Genomic DNA, 20,674 nt, shown 5'->3' with positions numbered 1-20,674 from the left:
AGCAGCCTGGCAGGTATTTGAAAATTAACTCATTCCTTCTCATGCACAAGGGAAGAAGAGAACTGTCTTGTCCAACCCTGTAGCTTACAAAGGCAATGGCAGAAATCTTTTTGAAAAGAATGGTGCCCAATCAGTGGACTAGATTAGGTACACATTACCTAATTGTAAATGACTATAGTAATCCAGCGTTTGACACACCCCTCGAAGATGTGGGGACAAGAAATCATTATTTGACAAAAACTGCTAGGAAAACTGGAAAGCAGTTTGGAAGAAACTAGGTAGAAATCAATATCTCACACTATATTCCAAGATAAGGTCAAAGTAGATATGTAATTTAGTCACAAAGGGTGATATCATAAGCAAATTAGGGGAGCATGGAATATTCTGCCAGTCAGATTTATGGATAAGAAAATAATTTATGACCAAACAAGAGATAGAGAGCACTACAGGATATAAAATGGATAATTTTGAGTACATCAAGTTAAAAAGCTTTTGCACAAACAAAACCAGTACAACCAAAATTATATAGAAAGCAGAAAAGTGGGGGTAAATTTTTATAGCAAGTTTCTCTGATAGAGGACTCATTTCTCAAATATACTGAGAAATGAATCAAATTATAAGAATACAAGTCACTCCCCAATTTACAAATGGTCAAAAAGGCAGTTTTCAGAAGAAGAAATCAAAGCTATCTATAGTCATGTGAAAAAATTACTCTAAATAACTATTAATCAGAGAAATAAAAATTAAAACAACTTTGAGGTACCTCCTCAAACACATCAGATTAACTCACATGACAAAAAAAGAAAATAACAAATATTTGAGGGGATGTGGGAAAATTGGGACACTAATGTTCTGTTGGTAGAGCTGTGAATTGATCCAACCATTATGGAGAGCAATTTGGAACTATGCTCAAAGGATTATAAAACTGTGCATATCCTTTGTAATACCACTACCAAGTCTGCATCTCAAAGACATTAAAGAAAAAGGAAAAGGGCCTACAGGTACAAAAATATTTATTGCAGCTCTTTTTGTGGTGACAAAGAATTGGAAATTGAAGAGATGCCCATCAATTAGGGAATGGCTAAACAAGTTGCAGTATACGATTGTGGTGGAATACTGTTGTACCATGAGAAATGATGAGCAGGATGGTTTCAGAAAAATGTGGGAAGACTAATATGAACTGATACAAAATGAAGTGAGCAGAACCGGGAGAACACTGTACACAGTAACTGCAATATTGCACAATGATCAACTGTAAATGACTTAGCTATTTTCAGCAATACAATGAACCAAGACAATTCTGAAGGACTTATGATGAAAAATGCTATCCACCTCCAGAGAAAGATATGATGGAGTCTGAATGCAGATTGAAGCATACTTTTTTTAACTTTCATTATTATTGTTTTTTGGTCTGTGTTTTCTTTTGCAGCGTGACTAAAATGGAATTGTTTTGCATGACTACACATGTATAATCTACATCAAAGTGGTTGCCTTCTCAAGGATGGGGGAAGGGAGAAAGGGGAAGAGAAGAATATACAACTCAAAATTTTTAAAAATGTTAAAAAAAATTTTGCTTACATGTAATTGAGAAAAAATAAAATAAAAATAAATGTCAAAAAATTTTTAAAGAAAGAAAGAAAAAAAGAATGCTGCCCCAATTTTACATCTAGCTAACATGGATGCGAGTCTAGTTAAGAGATATTATGAAGCAAGAAACTGCTAAAATTAATGGAAAACACATTAAATAGCAGGTCAGCCCTATAGCCAGTAAGACTTAGGTTCAAGTCCTGCTTCTGATATTCAGCTAGCTGTGTGATCATGGCAAACCACTTAAACTCTCAATATCCCCAATGACTCTCTAAGACTAAGTTTGTAACTCTCTAAGTTACAAATCAGTTGTCCATTTGCACCTGTGGAGGAAGTTTCCCAGTTAGCTCACCACACTGATGAAATCACAAGTCTGAACTGAAAAAAAAAAATATGCAAATTAATATGCTAGTTGCCATGGATATAAAGAAAAACCAAGATGGTACCTAAGCTCAAAGAGCTTACATTCTACTGGGATTCACATACATAGATAAAAGATAATTTGATAGAGTAGAAAATATTACCAAATTAGGGGGGCAAGAGGTACAGGGTAGGGATTAAGGAAGGACTTCATGGAGGAGGTGGTACCTGAGCTGATGCTTAAAGGAAGTTAGGGATTCTCAAAAGCAGTGGTATAAAGGAAACACATTCCAGGTATAAGGAACTGCCTGTGCAAAGGCACAGAGATGGAAGATGAAGAGCGGAGTTACCCCTGGGATAGCTGATATTCCAATCTGGCTGGAACACTGTGTAAATTACTATGTAAAGAAGAAATGTAAAATCAGTCTAGAAAAGTAGAAGGAAGGCAACCTAGAGAGTGTTTTCAAATGTTAGGCTGGTGAGTTTGTATTTTGGGCTAAAGGTAATAGGAAGCCACTGGAGTTTTTGAGCAGACGACTGATGGTCCAAGCTGTGCATTAGAAATACTCACTGGACAGCTCTATGAGGGAGACAAGAAATAGCAAATAGAGAGACCAGTTAGAAGGCTACTGTGCTGATCCTGTTAAGAGATGATAAGGCCTGAACTAGAAGAGCAGTCACATGAGTGGAAAGAGGATGTGGTAAATGTTGAGGTAGAATTGTGCAGATTAGGCAGCTGATTAGGTATGTGGGTGAAAGGAGAATGAGGGGGTTGGGGGGAAGGAAAGAAAATAAGCATTCATTAAGTGCCTACTATGTGGCAGGAATGGTGCTAACAATTTCTTTACACTATAGAGGGAGGAGGGGAGGGAAAGAGGATAGGAATATGGAACTTTACATAGGCTATCTCAAGGATACAAATATCGTATTAAGGATCACTCCGATGTTTACACTTCGGTGACTGGAAGGATGGTAATGTCCTGAACAGCTAAGAGACTAGAGAATCTGGCAAGAGAAGAAGACTCAGCAGGGGTTCAAACAAACAGCTTTGTTAGAGGTGCATACAGAAACAGACAGCAGAAGCAGTCATTTAGCAAGAAGGCTCCAGCCAGTGGTTCCTGACTGAATGAATTAAGCTCACTGGAAGAAAGCTTCTGTTCCAGCTCCTGCTGTTCAATGCTCCTAAGGGGAAGGAGGAAGGGGAAAGGGGATTCAGTAGGGGGAGGGGAAAAGGAAAGAGCGCAGGAAGAATAAAAGGACTGTTGTGCAGCAGTAAGGACCCAATTAAGAACAGAAAACAAATTTGTCCTAGACTTCAGAGTTGTATGATCTTCCCAGCAAAGGAGGAGAGGTAAATGAAAATCTGAAGTCGGAGTCTGGCAAAATGTGAGTGGCAACAGGACAAGAGAGAAAAGAGATTCAAGGTAGAGGACAGGGGAGAGATGAACTACTCACGATAAAACTGTGAAAGCAGGAAATATCAGCAGTGATGAACTGGGAGGGCAGGGTGTGCCAGAAGGCCTCAGGGTCACCATAAGGACAAAGAATAGGACTGGAGGAGCAGGGCAGAGGAAGAATGGATGGAGAGGAGGTCATGATTAAAGACAGGACGTTCAGAGCTCAACAGCCCAGGGATGCTGAGAGGAAGGTTACTGTGGTAATTCCTGTGTGTGGTTAAGGTGGGGTGAAGAAAGAGATCTTTTTTTTTTTTTGGTAAGGCAATTGGGGTTGAGTCACTTGCCCAGAGTCGCACAGCTGGTGAGTGTTATGTGTCTGAGGTCGGATTTGAACTCGGGGTCCTCCTGACTCCAAGGCTGGTGCTCTATCCATTGCTTCACCTAGCTGCCCCAAAGATAGAGATCTTTGGAGCTGAAGTGGCTGTTGGCCTGGCAAGTCAGACTCCATACTGAATGAAGTCCTTAAACATGAGGGCAGGGGTTGAGATGAACAGAAATACAGAGAACAAGGTACTGAACTCCCTGGATACAAAAGTATACATTTGCTGAAGGATAGCTAGACTTAACGGAGAGGACAGTGTTTGGGGAAAAAGGAGAGGGATGGAATGGTGAAAGGGCATATTTATTTTTCATTGAGATGACCTCTGACACTCAATCACAATCATGCTATTAAAACCGTACTGGCTACATATTGTTTCTTCATTGTGCAGAAGACTGAAGAATATGAGCCAGTGAACATACCTTGTGCACCCGAATGCCTTGTAAAGCCGCTATTCTACAGGGCGTTGGCTGATTGCCACTGCTGCCCAGTCCAAGCTGCCCATTTCCATTGTATCCCCAGACATAAACCTTGAAAGAGACCAAAAAAAGTCAATAAGCATTTATTAAGTGCCTACTATAGGCAAGGTACTGTACTAAGTACTGGGGATACAAATACAAGCAAAAATGGTCTCTGCCCTTAAGAAGCTAACAATCTAAAGGAGGAGATAACAGGCAAACAACTATGTACAAACATAATATATACACAATAAACTGGAGATATTCTCAGAGCGAAAGCACTAGCATTAACATTAAAAGGGGCCCAGAAAAGGCTTTTTGTACAAGGTGGGATTTTAGCTGAGACTTGAATGAAGTCAAGGAAACCAGGAGGCAGCGATGGGGAGGTAGAGAATTCCGGCATGGGAGAGAGCCAGAGATAATGCCCAGAATCAAGGGATGAGAGTGACTTGTGTGAAGAACAGCGCAGAGGCCAATGTTACTGGAGCACAGAGTGTATTCAGCATGGGAGGGAGAGTAAAGGGTAAAAAGACAAAAGGGCCAGGTGACGAAGGGCTGGAGGATTTAGATGCAAATTTCTATAGGAAACAACAACCACAGCCCCAGATGATAAGAACCATATTGTTTGCTGGAGGCACTGATGCAGGACATGAGAATTTGCCTTGTAAAAACAAGTCTCAAACTACCACAATGTCCAACATTCCTAGTGGAAGCCTTCTACTTACCTCGCCGCTCTCCACCACGGCCATTGAGCAAAACTGGCCACAAGCTATGTTTGTAACGATTTTGTTCTGTAAGCAGCCAGTCACTTTTCGAGGAATGGGTTGGTTGGCTGTGGAGCCAGACCCAACCTGTCCAGAGTTATTGTAACCCCAGGCAAATACCTGTTAGAGAAGAAAGCAGGAATCTCTTAATCCACATTAACTCAAGAATCATCTCGATTGAACAATGAAACCCCTGCTATTAACAGTAATGACACACTTTTATAGTCCTCTTAGGATCACAGCAACTCCATGAGGTAGATCTTTTACAGATGAGGAAACTGAGGCAAGGACAGGATAAATGACTGACAAGGGTCACAAACAAGAAAGCCATTGAAGTGGCCTGTGGGGTCTCACCATTCTTTGGTGCTGATATCTGATGGCAAGTGTTTTTAAATTAACATACACACGGTGCCACAATGCCTGCTTCTCACATGTGTGTCTGTGTGTATATGTGTGATTATTTTAAAAACATTGGATAAATATTTTCCACTTAAGAAAATATTTTTTGTAAAATATAAGAGAATGCCACATTTGGCCAAAACCTTTTTTCTTATATTTCAGTAAAAGACACTCACCCCTGGTGGTTTTTGTACTTCACTGTCACAATATAAAAACAATGTCAGAGAAGTCTCAAAATGTTATAGGTAGTATCATATATAGTATATAGGTACCTTATTGATAAAGGTAGAATTCAAGCCTGAGGAATATTAATAAATAAATAAGGAGGAGGAGAAGATCAAGTCACAATGGGGGAGGGGGGTGTAAGCAAGTTTAGGAGACTTAAGTGTCAACTTTTAGATCCCCAAATAGTTACTCCAACCATCTGACCCATTTTTTGGGGGGATGGTCATAAGAATCTCTCTAATCTTCTTCCTACAGAGAGAGAACAGAATATATATTTATGTCGAGCACTCTTACCTCACCATCAGATGTCAGCACCAAAGAATGGTGAGATCCACAGGCCACTTCAATGACTTTCCTGTTTCCTAAATTGGTAGAGATGTGGGTAGGTACTAAACCATGATTAGTTGTCCCATTGCCCAACTGGTTATAAGCATTATGGCCCCAGGTATACACTTCTCCTTCTGAAAATAAAAAAGAGCAAGATAAAGAATTTCTATGAGAATTATCTTCATTATAAGCAACTATGTATCATAATGATTTAATAAATGAAGCTGAATTGGAATATTAATCAACTTTCCCAGCTTCAACCACCAAACCCATCCTGCAAAGAAAGTATTTGAAAAGTCAAAACTTTAGTTTCCATGCCTGGACAACAAGATTACTCTTCCAAGCACAAAGCTGATAGGAAGCCCTAAAAACTGGAGGACTGATTTCTAATAAATAGTGATTTTATTCTGTCGTTGTTGTAAGGAGGGAGGAGGTTCAGACCTATGATTTCATCAGAGTGGGGAACTCTCAATACAACACTTCTATGTTATATAGTCTTAGAAAGTTGCCTAGGGCACTGAGAAGTTAAATGATCTCACAGTTTGGATATGTCAGAGGCAATACCTGAATCCAGATCTTCTTGACTCAAATGCCAGCCTTCTAGTGCCACACTGCCTCTAAGTAAGGAGCAATATGTTATGCTAAACTCCAAACTATACCAATGTCAATACTGGGCAAGTATTATCAGAAAAAATAATAATAATATCACATTGAACTAATACTTTATAGTTTATAAATCATTTTCCTTATAACAGCACTCTGAAGAAGATAACACGTGTTGTACATAAGGAAACTGAGGATCAATTTCTTTGCATATTTATTCAGTGTTGAAGTAATCCCTACCATCTGACAGAAAGCATGAGGTAACATCAAACCAGCTTTCCTGAGATTATTTTGTTCAAAGCCTTTTACAACTGGGATGGGCCTCAGAGAGTAATTAATGTGGTCCACGCGTTTTGTGATCAGGAAACCAAAGCCCAGACAGATTAAATGAACTGTTTAGTGTCAGACAGGAAGTGAGACTAGAACCTTGGTCTTCTGAGTCTGGTGCTATTTTCAGTATACCACACTCCCTTTATAGAAATCTATCTTGTGAAGAATGTAAAGAAGGGGGCTTGATAGGCAGAGGGAGGCTTTATTCACATTCTTAGAGTGCTAATAATTCCTGGTTTTTAATGGTATTGCCGTAGTACTTAGAATGCTGATTTATTTTCCCAAGACAGGTCTTACATGGATAATACGAAGATTATCTGGCTAATTCTGACATTGTTCAGAGTTTGGACTTTAGTTTGAAAATTAAATGGTTTAAGGGTATGTTAAAAAGTTCTTTTCTTTTTTAAAAACCAAGGTGTTTACTAGACTACATGACTCACTTAAAAATATTCCTCAGGGAAGAGGCAAAGGATTATTTCCTACTGTAAACCATATTCTTGGAGTTAAATAGAAGCCCTGTTAACTCTAAAGACCAATTTTTACACTGACACTATTTTGTCTCCCTTTCTCACTTCTTGACGGGGCTTCAACCAAAGGAGAGGCAGCATGGAGGTAATGGCACTGACCCTGGTGAGTTCTAGACCTGGCTCAGTAACTCCCACTCTCTGGGCCTCCATTACCTTAGCTGTAAAATGTTGGGGTCCTTTTCAGTTCTATGAGATGACTGTCAACTTTATTCTTAATAATATTCAGAGAATGAAACTTCAGAGCCTAATTTGATAATACTTTGAATAACCCTTATATTCATGACGCTGTATATATGAGTAATTTCAATTGCCTTCCCTCCCACTCGCCACCGCAAATTAAGCCTGGTCTTTCTTGAGTTATACTTAATGGAAACGGAAAACACAACTAATCGTTTAGAATCATATTCAAAATTTAATATCTATTGCTTTCCCACTGGCCCCAATTCTTCTAGCTTAAATAACTCTTACACTCAATTCAATTCAATTCAGCAAACATTTATTAGGCATTTAAAACATACAAGGCAACATGCTAAGTGCTGGGGATAACAAAGACAAAAGTTAAACTATCCCTGCCCTGAAGGAGCTTACAGTCTATATTCCTTCATCTCTCTCCTATATGGTTTTCTCATTTTTAATCATGTTCATTGCTTTACTTTGCATCCCTTCTAAGTTCTTGTAATGACCCATCCTGCCCCCAGAGAAGAGATAAAGAAATACTTCCCTCTTTTCAGGAGAGAAATGAGGGATTATGGGTGCAGACTATTGCATAAACTCTTAGACATACTTTGTTTGTTGGTTTTGCTTAACTATTTTTCTTTGTTACAAGGAACACCTCATTGCAGGTGGCTTGGGAGACATAAATATCTAAAAATGACTGTGCTGTTAAAAAGAAAAGGCATCTATAAAACTTATTTTAAAAAACAATATGCCACATTACTAGTAATAATATTTGTTGTCATAAGTGCATTTTTTATGGCAACTACATTTTGAAAAAAAAGAACTGGTTAAAACTCTAAAACATCTGATCTGGGTCAATTTTGTCATGCCTGCCACATATGATGCAATCCTCTTAAAGGGCTGACTTACGTAATCTGACTGTTCTTTCGCAAATTTAGGGAAATAAAACAGAGATTTTGTCAGTCCTTCTAAGACTCTGAGGCTAGCAGCCCATTTGTGTAAGATTGTATAAAGAGTTCTAGAGCTTCTCCAATAAAGTCAGAGTTAATTAATGCCATTTGAAAAAGGAATGAACTGTATTTTAAGAGGCCTCTACTCAGCAAAACAGAAATTATCTTTGCAAACCAAACTGCCCCAATGCACTCTCAAAGCTCAACTACATTCACATGAGCCCCTCTGTCATCACAGGAGCTCCACAGCTCAATGGAGGCAGGGCCAACATCTGCATGAGACTGCAAATGTTCTGTTCAACACCTACTGCACAGTTTCTGGTCAAGCAATATATTCAGAATTATAGCGGGCACATCACAGGGTCTCGACAATGACATGGTGCTCACTCACCAGAGGGGCGGAATCTAAGCTTGTGTTAATGAACAAGGAATGGAGCCAGGATTCAAGGGTGGTATTTGTATTCCTACATTACCGTCCGTTGCAATGACGACATGAGGACCACTTCCATAGCTCAGGCAGGCTATTTTTTTGCCGCATAAGTGATCAACTCGACGGGGTTCAATGGAATGCAGGATATCACCCGTTCCCAAGCAGCCACTGCAATTGGTGCCAAGCACAAAAACCTGTGGGAAAGTAAACTCTCAGCTTCATGGAGTCACTTGGTGAAAGATGCATAAATTAAGTAACACGGAGAAGCAAAATGTAGCTAGAATCAGAGCATCAGGGGTCCAACTCTACGCTCTGTCAATTGCTGCCTGTGTAACCTTGTTCAAGTCACTGGGCCTTGGTTTTCTCATCTGAAAAATGGGGTTGGACTAGATGACTTCCAAATTCCAATCCACTTCTAAATCTAAGCTGCTATAACGATCCTATGTCAAAGCATGAGCAAGACCTCACAAAGGAAGATAAAGACTGTATTACATTTGTTGTTGTTTAGCCATTTTTTCAGTTGTGTCCAACTCTTCATGACCCTGGTTTGGGCAAAGACATTGAAGTGGCTTGCCATTTTCTTCTCCAGCTCATTTTACAGGTGAGGAAACTGAGGCAAACAGGGTTAAATGACTTGTCCAGGATCATATGGCTACTAGGTATCAGAGGCCAGATTTGAACTCAGAAAGATAAGTCTTCCTGACTCCAGGCCCAGCACTCTACCCATAATCTTCCCCTGCCCTCCCACTCACCCTTGCTCATTTTACCTTAATTCCTTATCTCTCAAGGGTCTGGAGATCACCGAAAAAAGATACATCAGTCAATTAATTACAATATAAAGACTAATGACTGAAAACATGGATAGCGGCGGGTTTGTTCTGCAGATTACCTCATCGTTTTCTGTAGAATACAAAACTTCATTGCCAGCACTGCCAAAGACACAGGCCTGACGAATTAACTTCAGTTCATCTGGTGAGCAAAGGGCAAAAATGGGCCACTTTCCCACATCTAGCATCTTCAGTGCAGATAAAAACCCATCCTCTGCTACCTGAGAGGAAAAAGCAAGAAAATATGAAGAGTATTTATGGGGAAGCTGGTTTTCTCTGCCCTTTCAACTTTATAACACTGTTTAAGTGACTTCACAGTGGCTCCTGTAGCAGTGAAGATAATACTGCTTTTAAGGAGGAACAACCTTTTTAATGATTTTAATGAACCGGGGTGATTTTAATTTCTCACATAGAAGGAATGATCCCTAAAAACAAAACTACTCCAACTGCCTGTAAAGTAACAAAGCTTCAAGTCTTTTAGATAGAATTAAACTTGTAAGTCTCCTAACTTTTGTAGAGACATATGTAGATCATTTGAGGCCGGGTATTAAGGAGCAAAATATTTAGCCATGAGTTTAAATGTTGAAAAGGCTTTAAACATAGCTCTGCTCACCAGGCTGGCTCTGAATACAAACAAAGCAGAAGAATTCCGCTGTCCTGGCTACTGCCTGCATATGAGCTGGTGCCTTATAGTAAAACCAAAGAGAAGGGGAAAGGTCATAACCAAAATAAGAGCTGGGAAAAAGGCGGGCCTGAAGACAATTCCAGGAAAGTCATTCAAAGCTCCAACCTAGCAACAAGTTTTGTGTGACCTTCTATTAGAAAGCTCAGAGCTTTTGTTTTCTTCTGGTTAATGGATGAACAGAAAGGGACACTGAGATCTGGTGTAATCAGGTTACAAGCATCAGCATCCAAAGGGAGTCAAGTCAGTGAGCATTTATTAAGCACCTACTACGTGCTGAGAATACAAAAAAAGGCAAAAACAGTCCCTGCCCTCAAGAAGTTCACAATCTAATGGGGGAAACAATAAGCAAAAAAAACCTGATATACACAAGATGCCAGGTATCATATTCTAAGTGCTTTACAAATATCATCTCATTTGATCTTTACAACAACTCCGGGAGGTAGGTACTATTATTATCCCAACTTTACAGCTGAGGAAACTGAAGCAAGCAGAGGTTAAATGACTTGCCCAGGGTCACACAGCTAATAAATGTATGAGGTCAAATTTGAATTCAGGACTTGCTAAGTCCAAGCCCTGCCCCCAAGAAGCTTACATTTTATTGCGGGAAATAACACGTACACATGTTAAGTAGTTATAAAATATGTACAAAATAAATACCAAGGTAATTTTAGAGGAAAGGCGGAAGGCAGCAGTTCTTGTGAGGTGTCGGGAAAGCAAGCAAGACCTCATATGGGTTGCACATTTATTAAGTAACGGAACCAGAGATCAAAAAAAAAGGGAAAAGCTGCTTCCATGGAAGATACAAGCATTAAGAAGGATGTAAAAAGGCTTCTTACAGAAGGCAGAATTTTAGCTAAGATTTCAAGGAAGCCAACAAAGTCAGAAGGCGGGAAATTAGGAGGGAGAAAATTTCAGGCATTAGATACAAGTAAAAATACCCAGAGCTTGAATATGAATATTACCAATTTGTTTCTGGAATGTGCCTGTTAGGAGGAGGATTACATTGAAAATGATCCCATTTAAATAACATTTATTTATTAAATGCCTACTATATGCATGGCATTGCACGCTCACACAAGTAGCCATTATTGGTGCTATAGCTATAGTAACATACCCATTCATCTGCCATTATCAGACTTCTTAGAAACTCTACCTTGAAGCATACAACCTTGAACTCAGAAGGAAATGAAAACTAAACAAACAAAAAACAAAAAAATCTTTGAGAGTCAAATAGCCATCACAAAGACCATGAATTATATGTGACGGCCAAAGTATCCACTGGCCAACAGCCAAACAACAGTTTACAAAAATAGGGAGTAAATTAGAAGCAACAATTGGCAGCAAAGGGAGAAGATAAAGGAACTATAAAAAGCAGGAAGGAAAATCCCAGCACTCTTAAGACATTTAGGGTGGGAGCTAAAATACCTAAACATATCAGTGACTCTTAAAGTTATCATTATATTACAGCACAGCACAATAACAGACATTCATAACAAATCATCAAGAAAAGGTTAAATTATATTTTGTATGTTTTGTTTAAGAAGACAGAAATCCATAACATATTATTATTATTAACTAAAATTTATGAATGTTTTATAGCTACAAAGACACACACACCATATAAGCTTATTTTAAGCTTCAGTAGCTTAAAACTACACCAAGACTTTTGGAATTCTGTGTGCGTGTGTGTGTGTGTGCGCGCGCACACACATGCACATGTATGGACACAGGCTGGTTTTATAATTCCATTTTAGAGATGAAAAATACAAAGTTCTGAGAAATCCAATGACTTCCCCAAAGTTACAGTGAATAGCTGACACATTTTGGGCCTTCTGTTTTCAAGCTGATTATTCTTTCCAACCCCACCCCCTAAAAAGGAGTGTTTAAAGGGTTATTCAGTTGTCTAGAAAATCAATTCACAGCATCCTCCCGCCCCCCCAATAATGTTTCTCCTAAAGGTTCCCTGATCAAAAGCATATTTGCAAACCCTCTAATTAGTTATCTACCCTGACACCTCTATAAACCACTCTGCTCTCAACCTAATGGGTTGCTTATATGATGGATAGTTGGTGTGTCAGCTAAGGGACATTCATGCATCAAAGGAGTATTTCTTGAATCTGGCAACATGGTGATGTTTGTTGGACATTAGCTGGTTGCTCAGGTTTGGCCACGAGAGGCCCAGTGGGGCAACATGGGGGTACTGGCCCTCCAAATAGCCTAAGCCTGTGCAGTACTATTGCTTCCTAAGAATGCCACTAAATTCAGAGATCATTTAAGTTTGGAATTCTTTGGATTGAGCTTCTGCTAAGCAAGGAACATGTGATCTTCTAGCCAGTTAGTCTCAAGGAATTTCATCTGCTTGGTTCACAGAGGAAAACACATTCTTACTACTGTCAGCAGTCAGGAACCAACATGTAAAATGACATATTTATTTGTCCACTAATCACTGCAGAGCTTCTTGAATAGAATACAGGATCTCTGAAGGAGAAGGATTACAGCCCAAACATACCAATCTGTCCTGCCTCAACAAGGAGAGCCCAAACATACCAATCTGTCCAACTGTGTGACCGAAAAAGAATAAGGCACAGGAGAAAGCTCTTTTTATTTTTAAAGGCAATTGGGGTTAAGTGACTCGCCCAGGGTCACACAGCTAGTGTCAAGTGTTTGGTCTGAGGCTGGATTTGAACTCAGGTCCTCCTGACTTCAGGGCCAGTGCTCTATCTACTGTGTCACCTAGCTGCCCCAGAAGAAAGCTCTTCTAAAAAGCTCCAAGAAATATGGCCTACGTCAGAGAGCATCCAGTTTAATACCTTTTAAGCATAGAAATAAATATTGCCATGCCTATGTAAAAACAGTTCATCGTAGTAGTAGGTAGAGGTAGCTCTCAATTTTCACTGTGTAGATTACCATGGCCAACTGCCCTAAGGCCCCACTGCTAAGGCTGACTTCAGCTTAGCACTCCTGGCACATCTGGGCTACCTCCAGTATCCTCAGCTGGCACACGCTCAGCAAATGTGAATGTCAATAATTTTAATAACAGCCTGAGCAAACCACAATCCATTAGATTGTGAACTCCCTGGGGACAGGGACTATCTTCTGCCTCCTTTTGTATCCCCAGTGCTTAGCACAGTGCTCGGCACATAGTAGGTGGTTAATAAATGTATATTGATTGCTTAATCAAGGTAATTCTTATTAAATTTAAGTTAATTTTTATTAAATTATTTTATTAAATATAATTGCTCTATTTGAAAATAATAGAGGGGACAGCTAGGCGGTGCAGTGGATAGAGCACTGGCCCTAAAGTCAGGAGGACCTGAGTTCAAATTCGGCCTCAGACCAAACACTTGACACTTACTAGTTAGGTGACCCTGGGCAAGTCACTTAACCCCAATTGCCTAAAGAGAAAAAAAAAAATCACAGAGAAAAATACTTTTTGTTTTTTATCCTCAGTTTTATATTATCTAAACCTCTGTAAATCCAGTGAAAAGGTTCTGGAGAGGAGACTGACTCTACCAATTCACATAGGTAAGCGTTCCCCAGCTTTGCCTACGGCACTAAAATTGAAGTGACTTGCCCATAGTCACAAAGATAAAATGGAACTTGAACCCATGCCTTACTGATACTGAGGCTAGCCCTAATTGATATCTTTATCTCATTTCTCTCCTTTTCTCCACATAACTACAAATGTGATATTCATAAAGCACAGCTCTGACTATAAAACTGCCCTCACTCAAGAAACTGACGTGGCTCCCAAACACCTGTGGAATGAAATACATATTCCTTTGTTTGGCATTTAAATCCCCTCACAATCCGACTCCAGCCTTCTTTTCCAAGTTTATTAAATATTAGTCACCTACATGAACTCTATAGTCTATCCAGACAAACTGGCCTCCTTCCTGTTCTCTGTCCGTGTCATTCCATCTCCTATGCCTTCGTATAGGTTGCCTCATTTTGTCCCCTGGCTGAAGTGCCACATCCTAGGTGAGGTCTACCCCAAACTCTCCCTTTGTTAGAACCCTCTTCTCCAAACCACCAGAAATTACTGTGTATCCAATTTGCATCCATTATTTTGTATTTGTATTTTTAGAGTGCTATACGTACTGTTCAGAGAACCAGTCTGCCTCGTACCCAGGCAGACCTGGGCTTAAGTCCCACCTGACACCCCTCAGTTTCAGTGACCCTTGGCAAGTCTAAGTTGCCTCAGGCAACTCTGTAAGACTCTTAAGTTACAGGTCAGGTGCGGAAATGAAAACAAAATCACAAGTCCGGACAAAAAAAAATCTGAATATTTTGTATATACTTCTCTTTGCTCATACTGTTCCCTACGCTCCTGATAGAAGCTAAGCTTCTTAAGGACAAGGACTGTTTCAGTTTTGTCAGTGTCCCCAAGACGTAGCACAATGCGTGGCACAAAGTAAGCCCTTATTAAATGCTTGCTGACTTCATCTGACACAGCAGTCACTCAATAAATATATGTCAAATGGGAATGCACGAATGCATGAATGAACGGACGATGTATTGGAATATGCAGCATTAGAGGAAATACACACATCACTGGCAGCACAGAACTATATGAGTATTTGAATAATGTGGAAATGATGCGACAAAAGTTTTAAGGATTTTTATTACAAAAGCAAGCTAAAGAATGATATAACAAGTGAGAGAAAAATAATGATAATCAATGGAAGACTGTAGAATTCAGTATCAAGTTAGTTCCTGATAACATCAAAATGGCAAAATTAAATGAAATTATGCAGTAGTACACCTTCTCAAACATGGCTCATGGTGGAAAAAATTGGTAAAAATCCAAGTGGGATGGCTAGGTATGTTCTATCAGACTTTTTCCATTTTTACTTGTTATGTTTCAGGAGATATGATTTGACCTGTAACACAGTCAGACAGTAATAATGAAGCCATGTTATAACAGAGTTGTAAAGGAAGAATGTATGGATCCATTTATGTTAATTTGTAACTATCACATGAAAATGGTAAGAACACTGAGCTTCACTGAAAGAAATCAAACAACATAGCAAATATGTCTCAAGGAAGCAGAATGTTCTGCTCTAACCTGGGCACGTGCTCCAGAAGAACGAGAATGCGAACGCTTGGCTTCCATGTGGCCTTGTTTCTGTGCAATCCCTGGAGGAAAAATGTATAGTAAAAATCAGCACTCTTCATGGTTCATGGAACCTGTCAGACCAAAACCATGCCATTCTTAACTAAAATAGCAGAGCAGTCAAACTCAGCTCTAAAGTGGAGAGAAGAGGAAGGAGCTAGGAGAAAAATCTCATATTTGAGCATGGGAATTCATAGCTCTTCAAGATTGAAATTTAGGGATTACAACTATTCTGAAACCACTCTTTGTTCCTCCAATAAATTCTCATTATATACTCTAAGAAAGTTAGCACTTCCAATCTTAACTCCAGGGAGTGTGCTTCTTGTCTCCGAGAGGAGACATGGTAGACTACAGGTGCAAATAGACCTATTTTCAAATCCAGGGAATGTGCTGATTTGTTTTGCTTGACTGCATTTATTTGTTACAAAAGAGGATTATGGTGGGGTGGGTGGGTTGGAGTCATAAAGTGACAGTGTGTTGTTTTGTTTTGTTTTAAAGAAAAAGTATATCAGTAAAATATTTTAAAAGAAAAATTTTTTAAAAGACAGCATTTGAGATAAAGGAAGTTTTTCAGTCTTACCAAAAAACTGGAACAAAGACTTTTCATTTCAGAATTTTCTTTCTATGGACAAGGAAAATAAATTTCTCACTTTGATGAACTATCATTGTCATTATTGTTATGTTCCTTACAACTGCAAAGTCTAAATGAGTTCTCGGTTTTATTAAGACATAGATTTTACAAGTTAGAAAATAAAGATGTAATGAATGAAAAGGATGAATAAGCAGCAATGGCTGTAATGGATAGTGTGACCTGAAACAGCATCCTGTCTTATCTCCAAAATGCCTACTCCTCATCTTGTGGGCAATATCAGAATGGGTTCTATTGGAAAATACTCACAATTTACATAATAAGGAACAAATATAGCAGCAGACCACAAGAAATTTTAAATGGAATTCTGAGATTATACAATTAAGTGTCTGGTCCCATATTTATAGATTAATTAAATGAAATACTACTTATTTCTCTCTAAAAGGCAAGGTTATGCCAACTTACCAATGTTGGTTTCCTGGTATACTAAGTTGGATCCAATTAACTTGATTATAGCCCAAACTTTAAATACCAAAGCCAGAAAACTCAATATGATAAATCCCACCACAATTAGTACTCCATTTACAATACAATACATAAGAACAAAACCCCACTAATTTAAAGAAACATACATTATGGCAGTATCTCTGCTAATTATGTGTGACCTTTGAGACATTATTTGACAGTACTTGGTTTCTTCAGCTGAAAAAAGAAAACTTAGAATTTAAGATACAATTGCATGTGAAGTGTCATGACTGCTATTACTGAGCTAAACGGAAAGTATTGATGTGGTGTCCACAGGTCACGAAAAGGCAGACATGACTGAACAGCAACAATTACAAAACAAAAGTTAGACCTTCAGGCAAGTTTCTCCAACATGTAGGTAAAGGGTGAAGTTACAAGGGTAAGGAATTTAGACTCACACAGAGTGAGAAAGTATTAAACTTATGCCAGTCTTAAAAAGAGAATTAAAATCAATTTACAATTTTACAGTCTTCATGAGCTAGTGTACCCAAAAAAATAAACAAACATAAAAAAAATAAAGATAATCCCTTGGCCACCATTCTGGGGATGAATTCTGTCTCTAGTGGGATCGACTTTCAAATAACAGATAAAAATGGTCCATCACTAGGTCCATACAAGAAGGCTTTTCAAGTTGGTAGGCCAGAATTTCTGCTCCTCTGTCAGAGATTTTGAGAATCCAGGGTCACCTCCACACCACAGGTAACACTGGAAGGAGGGTTCAATGGAAACATAAAACTTATGCTGAAAATATTCCCCTGCTAACAAGTAAATCTTTGTCTAGATTTAATTCCCATTCTATATCCATATCTGTGAAATGTGTTGGTACTCAAGTTTACCCTGAGTTCTAACAGTTCCTGTTACTTTGATTGGGCTAGATCTCCTCTACAGGTACGTGGTCTTGTCCAGCTGCTCTTCCTGTCTTTGCACTTTTCAGATGTACTCATACTTCTTCATGTGGCACAATAAACATGGCAGCTTCAATGTCATTGATAGGGAAATACTTTGTTATAGAAATTGTGACAGATATTTTCCATTTTTCATTTTTTGGTCGTTTTCCTTGCAGTTTCATTCTTGATAATTTTAGGGACTGCCTGGCTTAATTTGTTTTCTCTCCATGATTTTTGAAAACTTGCTTTTTTCCTTCCCTGCTTTGCTTCTTGCTCTTTTGTGAGATGATAGCATTCATCACCTTTCAACATCTTCCTTGGTAAGATTTTGCAAACATGTTTAAATTCTAAAGTGGTGTTTACATTGGTTGCCATATGTCTTCACTTGGCAAAGAGATCAAACATATGCTGACAAAGGCAGTTTTTTGGCACTTTTGCTCTCTTAGTGATAACACTGATTTAGATGAATACTAACAGCTAACATTTATATAGCACCTACTACGTGCCTGGCACTGTACTACGTGCTTTACAATCATGATTTCATTTGATCCTCACAGCAACTCTGGGAGGTAGGTGCTGTTATTATCCTCACTTTACAGATGAGGAAACTGAGGCAAACATAGGATAAGTGACCTGCCCAGAATCATACAGCTAGTAAGTGTTTAAGGCTAAATTTGAGCTCAGATCTTCCTGATTCCAGGCCCAACATTCTATCCACTGCGCCACCTAGCTGCCCCAAGAGTCATTAAACTTCCTTAGGACATGGTGATAGCCTGTTATTCTTTCAATTTCTCATTTTTCAGCATCAACAACTGTCTTAAAAATTAAGTTGGAGATTTCTCAATTTCATGCCATTTCTTTTTCTCATTTTATACTATTGATTTTGATCTTTGCTCAAACAAGTCAATGGTCTGATTGTAGACAGACAACAGATTTAGGAATGTTAGCATATAATCAATTTCATTTTGTGATGTTACTTGATGCTTACCATGTCCACAGCCTCCCACCTCTAGTCTAGAAAAACTTTTTCAAGATATATAAGCATAAGACTTCTATATGGTAATATAAGACTTTTGTCTTCTGCTGTATCATACTCCTGATATATATTTTCCAAAATATTTTTCATCATCCTCTCCTAGGCACAGAAGTTATCAAGTCTTAAAGTGTAAATTGATTTAATTCAGAGGTTCTGATCAAGTTCGTCATAGAATTTCTCTAAACTTCTCATCTTCTGCAAGAGATGTTGGAACATAAATTCCAAGTGAATCTTCTTACTTCACACCTTTGATCCTATCACTCCCCGTCTCAAGGCTTCCCACTGCTCACCAAAGGAAATACAAATTTGTTAACCTGATATTCTAGAACTTGCAAGAACTGGTCCAACCAGCCACTCCAGCTTTACTTCCCACTTCTCCCCAACAAGCACACTACTCTCAATTAACTGTTAGTCTCTGAATATGCTTTGAGTTTTTCAACCTTAAGGGCAGCTAGGTGGTGCAGTGGATAAAGCACCAGGTCTGGAGTCAGGAAGACTAATCTTCCTGAATTCAAATCTGGCCTTAGACACTTACTGTGTGACCCTGAGCAAGTCACTTAATGCTGCCTCAGTTTCTTCATCTGTAAAATGAGCTAGAGAAGGAAATGGCAAACCATTCCAGTATCTTTGGCAAGAAAACCCCAAATGAGGTCACAAAGAGTCAGACACAACTGCAAACAATTGGACAACAACATTTCAGCCTTGACAACTTTGCTTATACTGTTCTCTCTACTTAGAATGAACACCTATGTCAATCTCCGAATCACAGGGTTACAGGATGTTAACACCAAAAGCACCATAGAAATAATCAAGTTCAATCTACTAATTTTATACAGGAGGAAACGAAGGCCTAGTCAAGTGAAATGGCTTTAAAGTGACACAACTAGTAGCTGGCAGAGCCATGCTCTAGAGTCCAGGTACCATGACCCCATAGCCTGTGTTTTACTATGCTAACAACCACAGTGCATTGAAAAACATGACTCTAAGAAGGAATCCTTCACAGATTTCACCAGACAGCCAACGGGGTCCATGACACAAAAAAGGTTAAGAACCCTTTCCCTTAACGGTCTCAAACCATCATAAACACAAGCTTTTAAGAAACTGGTGTGTTATGCCATCTTGAAGAGGGGGAGAAAATCTAAAACTTAAAATATTATGGAAGTGAATGTTGAAAACTAATACTAAATTATAAAAAAAGAAATTGATGTGATGAACATTTGTGCTATTAAAAAAAAACTCATTAAAGTAGGAACATTCTAGTGCATTTTTAAAGATAGATTCCAAATAAGCTATTTAATACTGAATGAGCATTTCATTCTGAAAACCAAGTACATACCTGAATGTTTTTAAAGCCTGAGGGCCTACTGTCCATCCATTCCTGATCTTGTTCTTTCTCTGCCCTTGTGAAGTTGTCTTCCTGATCAAAATTAATGTGGTTGAAAATACTGTTAGGGTAGAAAAGAACAGTATTACCTCACAATTTCAACAAAGCATTATGAATCTGCGAAAGCTATAGTTACAAGGTCAAACTGCAGATCCATTTACTAAAATAACAGCATTAGCCAGGATTCCCAACTACTATAGGATAAAAAAATGCAAAAAATTTAAATTTAAAAATCCCACAAAAGACAAATACCTTATAACAATTACATCACTTTAACACAAGTTTTAGGGAAGGCCTCAGAATATCTGAGCATCAAAAATATAAATTACCCTGTAGTGTAATATACACTTCAAGATGTCCCTTGAAGAAAGTTGGGTATTTTAATACCGAAAATCCAAGTTTTGCTTACAAGTTTATTCAATGTATTTTGAGTTTCTGGGTTAGCTTCCACTAAATCCAACTCTGAGACCTCTATGGGATGTCAGTTCTCAAAGGCTATGCCAAGGTCTGGCAGGTCCAATCAAGCTGGAAAGGCAAACATCAATCAACTTCTTTCTGTTGTCTGGGGTTCAGTGTAGTTAACTTTGGAGTTATTACATCTGAATTCTGGCCACAGGGTGATGAAATTTTCTCGGCTACAATCCCGAATAAAACATGGAAAGGTTATCACTTACCTTGATGGAGGGCATATCCCCCAATAATGGAATCATAG

The 20,674-nt window shown here is 38.7% G+C and overlaps 1 protein-coding gene across 6 annotated transcripts in view; it reads right to left on the bottom strand.

The window, feature by feature from the left end:
• RCBTB2 (RCC1 and BTB domain containing protein 2) overlaps positions 1–20,674 on the bottom strand; it is a 57,138-nt gene that overhangs the window by 22,896 nt on the left and 13,568 nt on the right. For 3 of the 6 annotated variants that reach the window (XM_027848125.1, XM_027848123.1, XM_027848124.1), the window contains exons 2-8: positions 19,915–20,023; positions 15,494–15,564; positions 9,803–9,961; positions 8,957–9,107; positions 5,864–6,030; positions 4,907–5,065; positions 4,146–4,253 (exon numbers count right to left, since the gene is read on the bottom strand). In XM_027848125.1, coding sequence (XP_027703926.1) covers positions 4,146–4,253; positions 4,907–5,065; positions 5,864–6,030; positions 8,957–9,107; positions 9,803–9,961; positions 15,494–15,541 — 792 coding nt within the window. In that variant the 5' untranslated portion in view covers positions 15,542–15,564; positions 19,915–20,023. Of the gene's footprint in view, positions 1–4,145; positions 4,254–4,906; positions 5,066–5,863; positions 6,031–8,956; positions 9,108–9,802; positions 9,962–15,493; positions 15,565–16,121; positions 16,164–19,914; positions 20,024–20,674 lie in introns of all 6 variants that reach the window. The other 3 variants (XM_027848129.1, XM_027848127.1, XM_027848126.1) reach the window with 2 other exon arrangements.

The sequence above is a fragment of the Vombatus ursinus genome, unplaced genomic scaffold, assembly GCF_900497805.2.
Source record: "Vombatus ursinus unplaced genomic scaffold, bare-nosed wombat genome assembly UNPS02005659.1, whole genome shotgun sequence".
NCBI lineage: Eukaryota > Metazoa > Chordata > Mammalia > Diprotodontia > Vombatidae > Vombatus > Vombatus ursinus.
The sequence above is the reverse complement of the archived record's forward strand: the minus strand, read 5'-3'. Positions and strand labels throughout refer to the sequence as shown.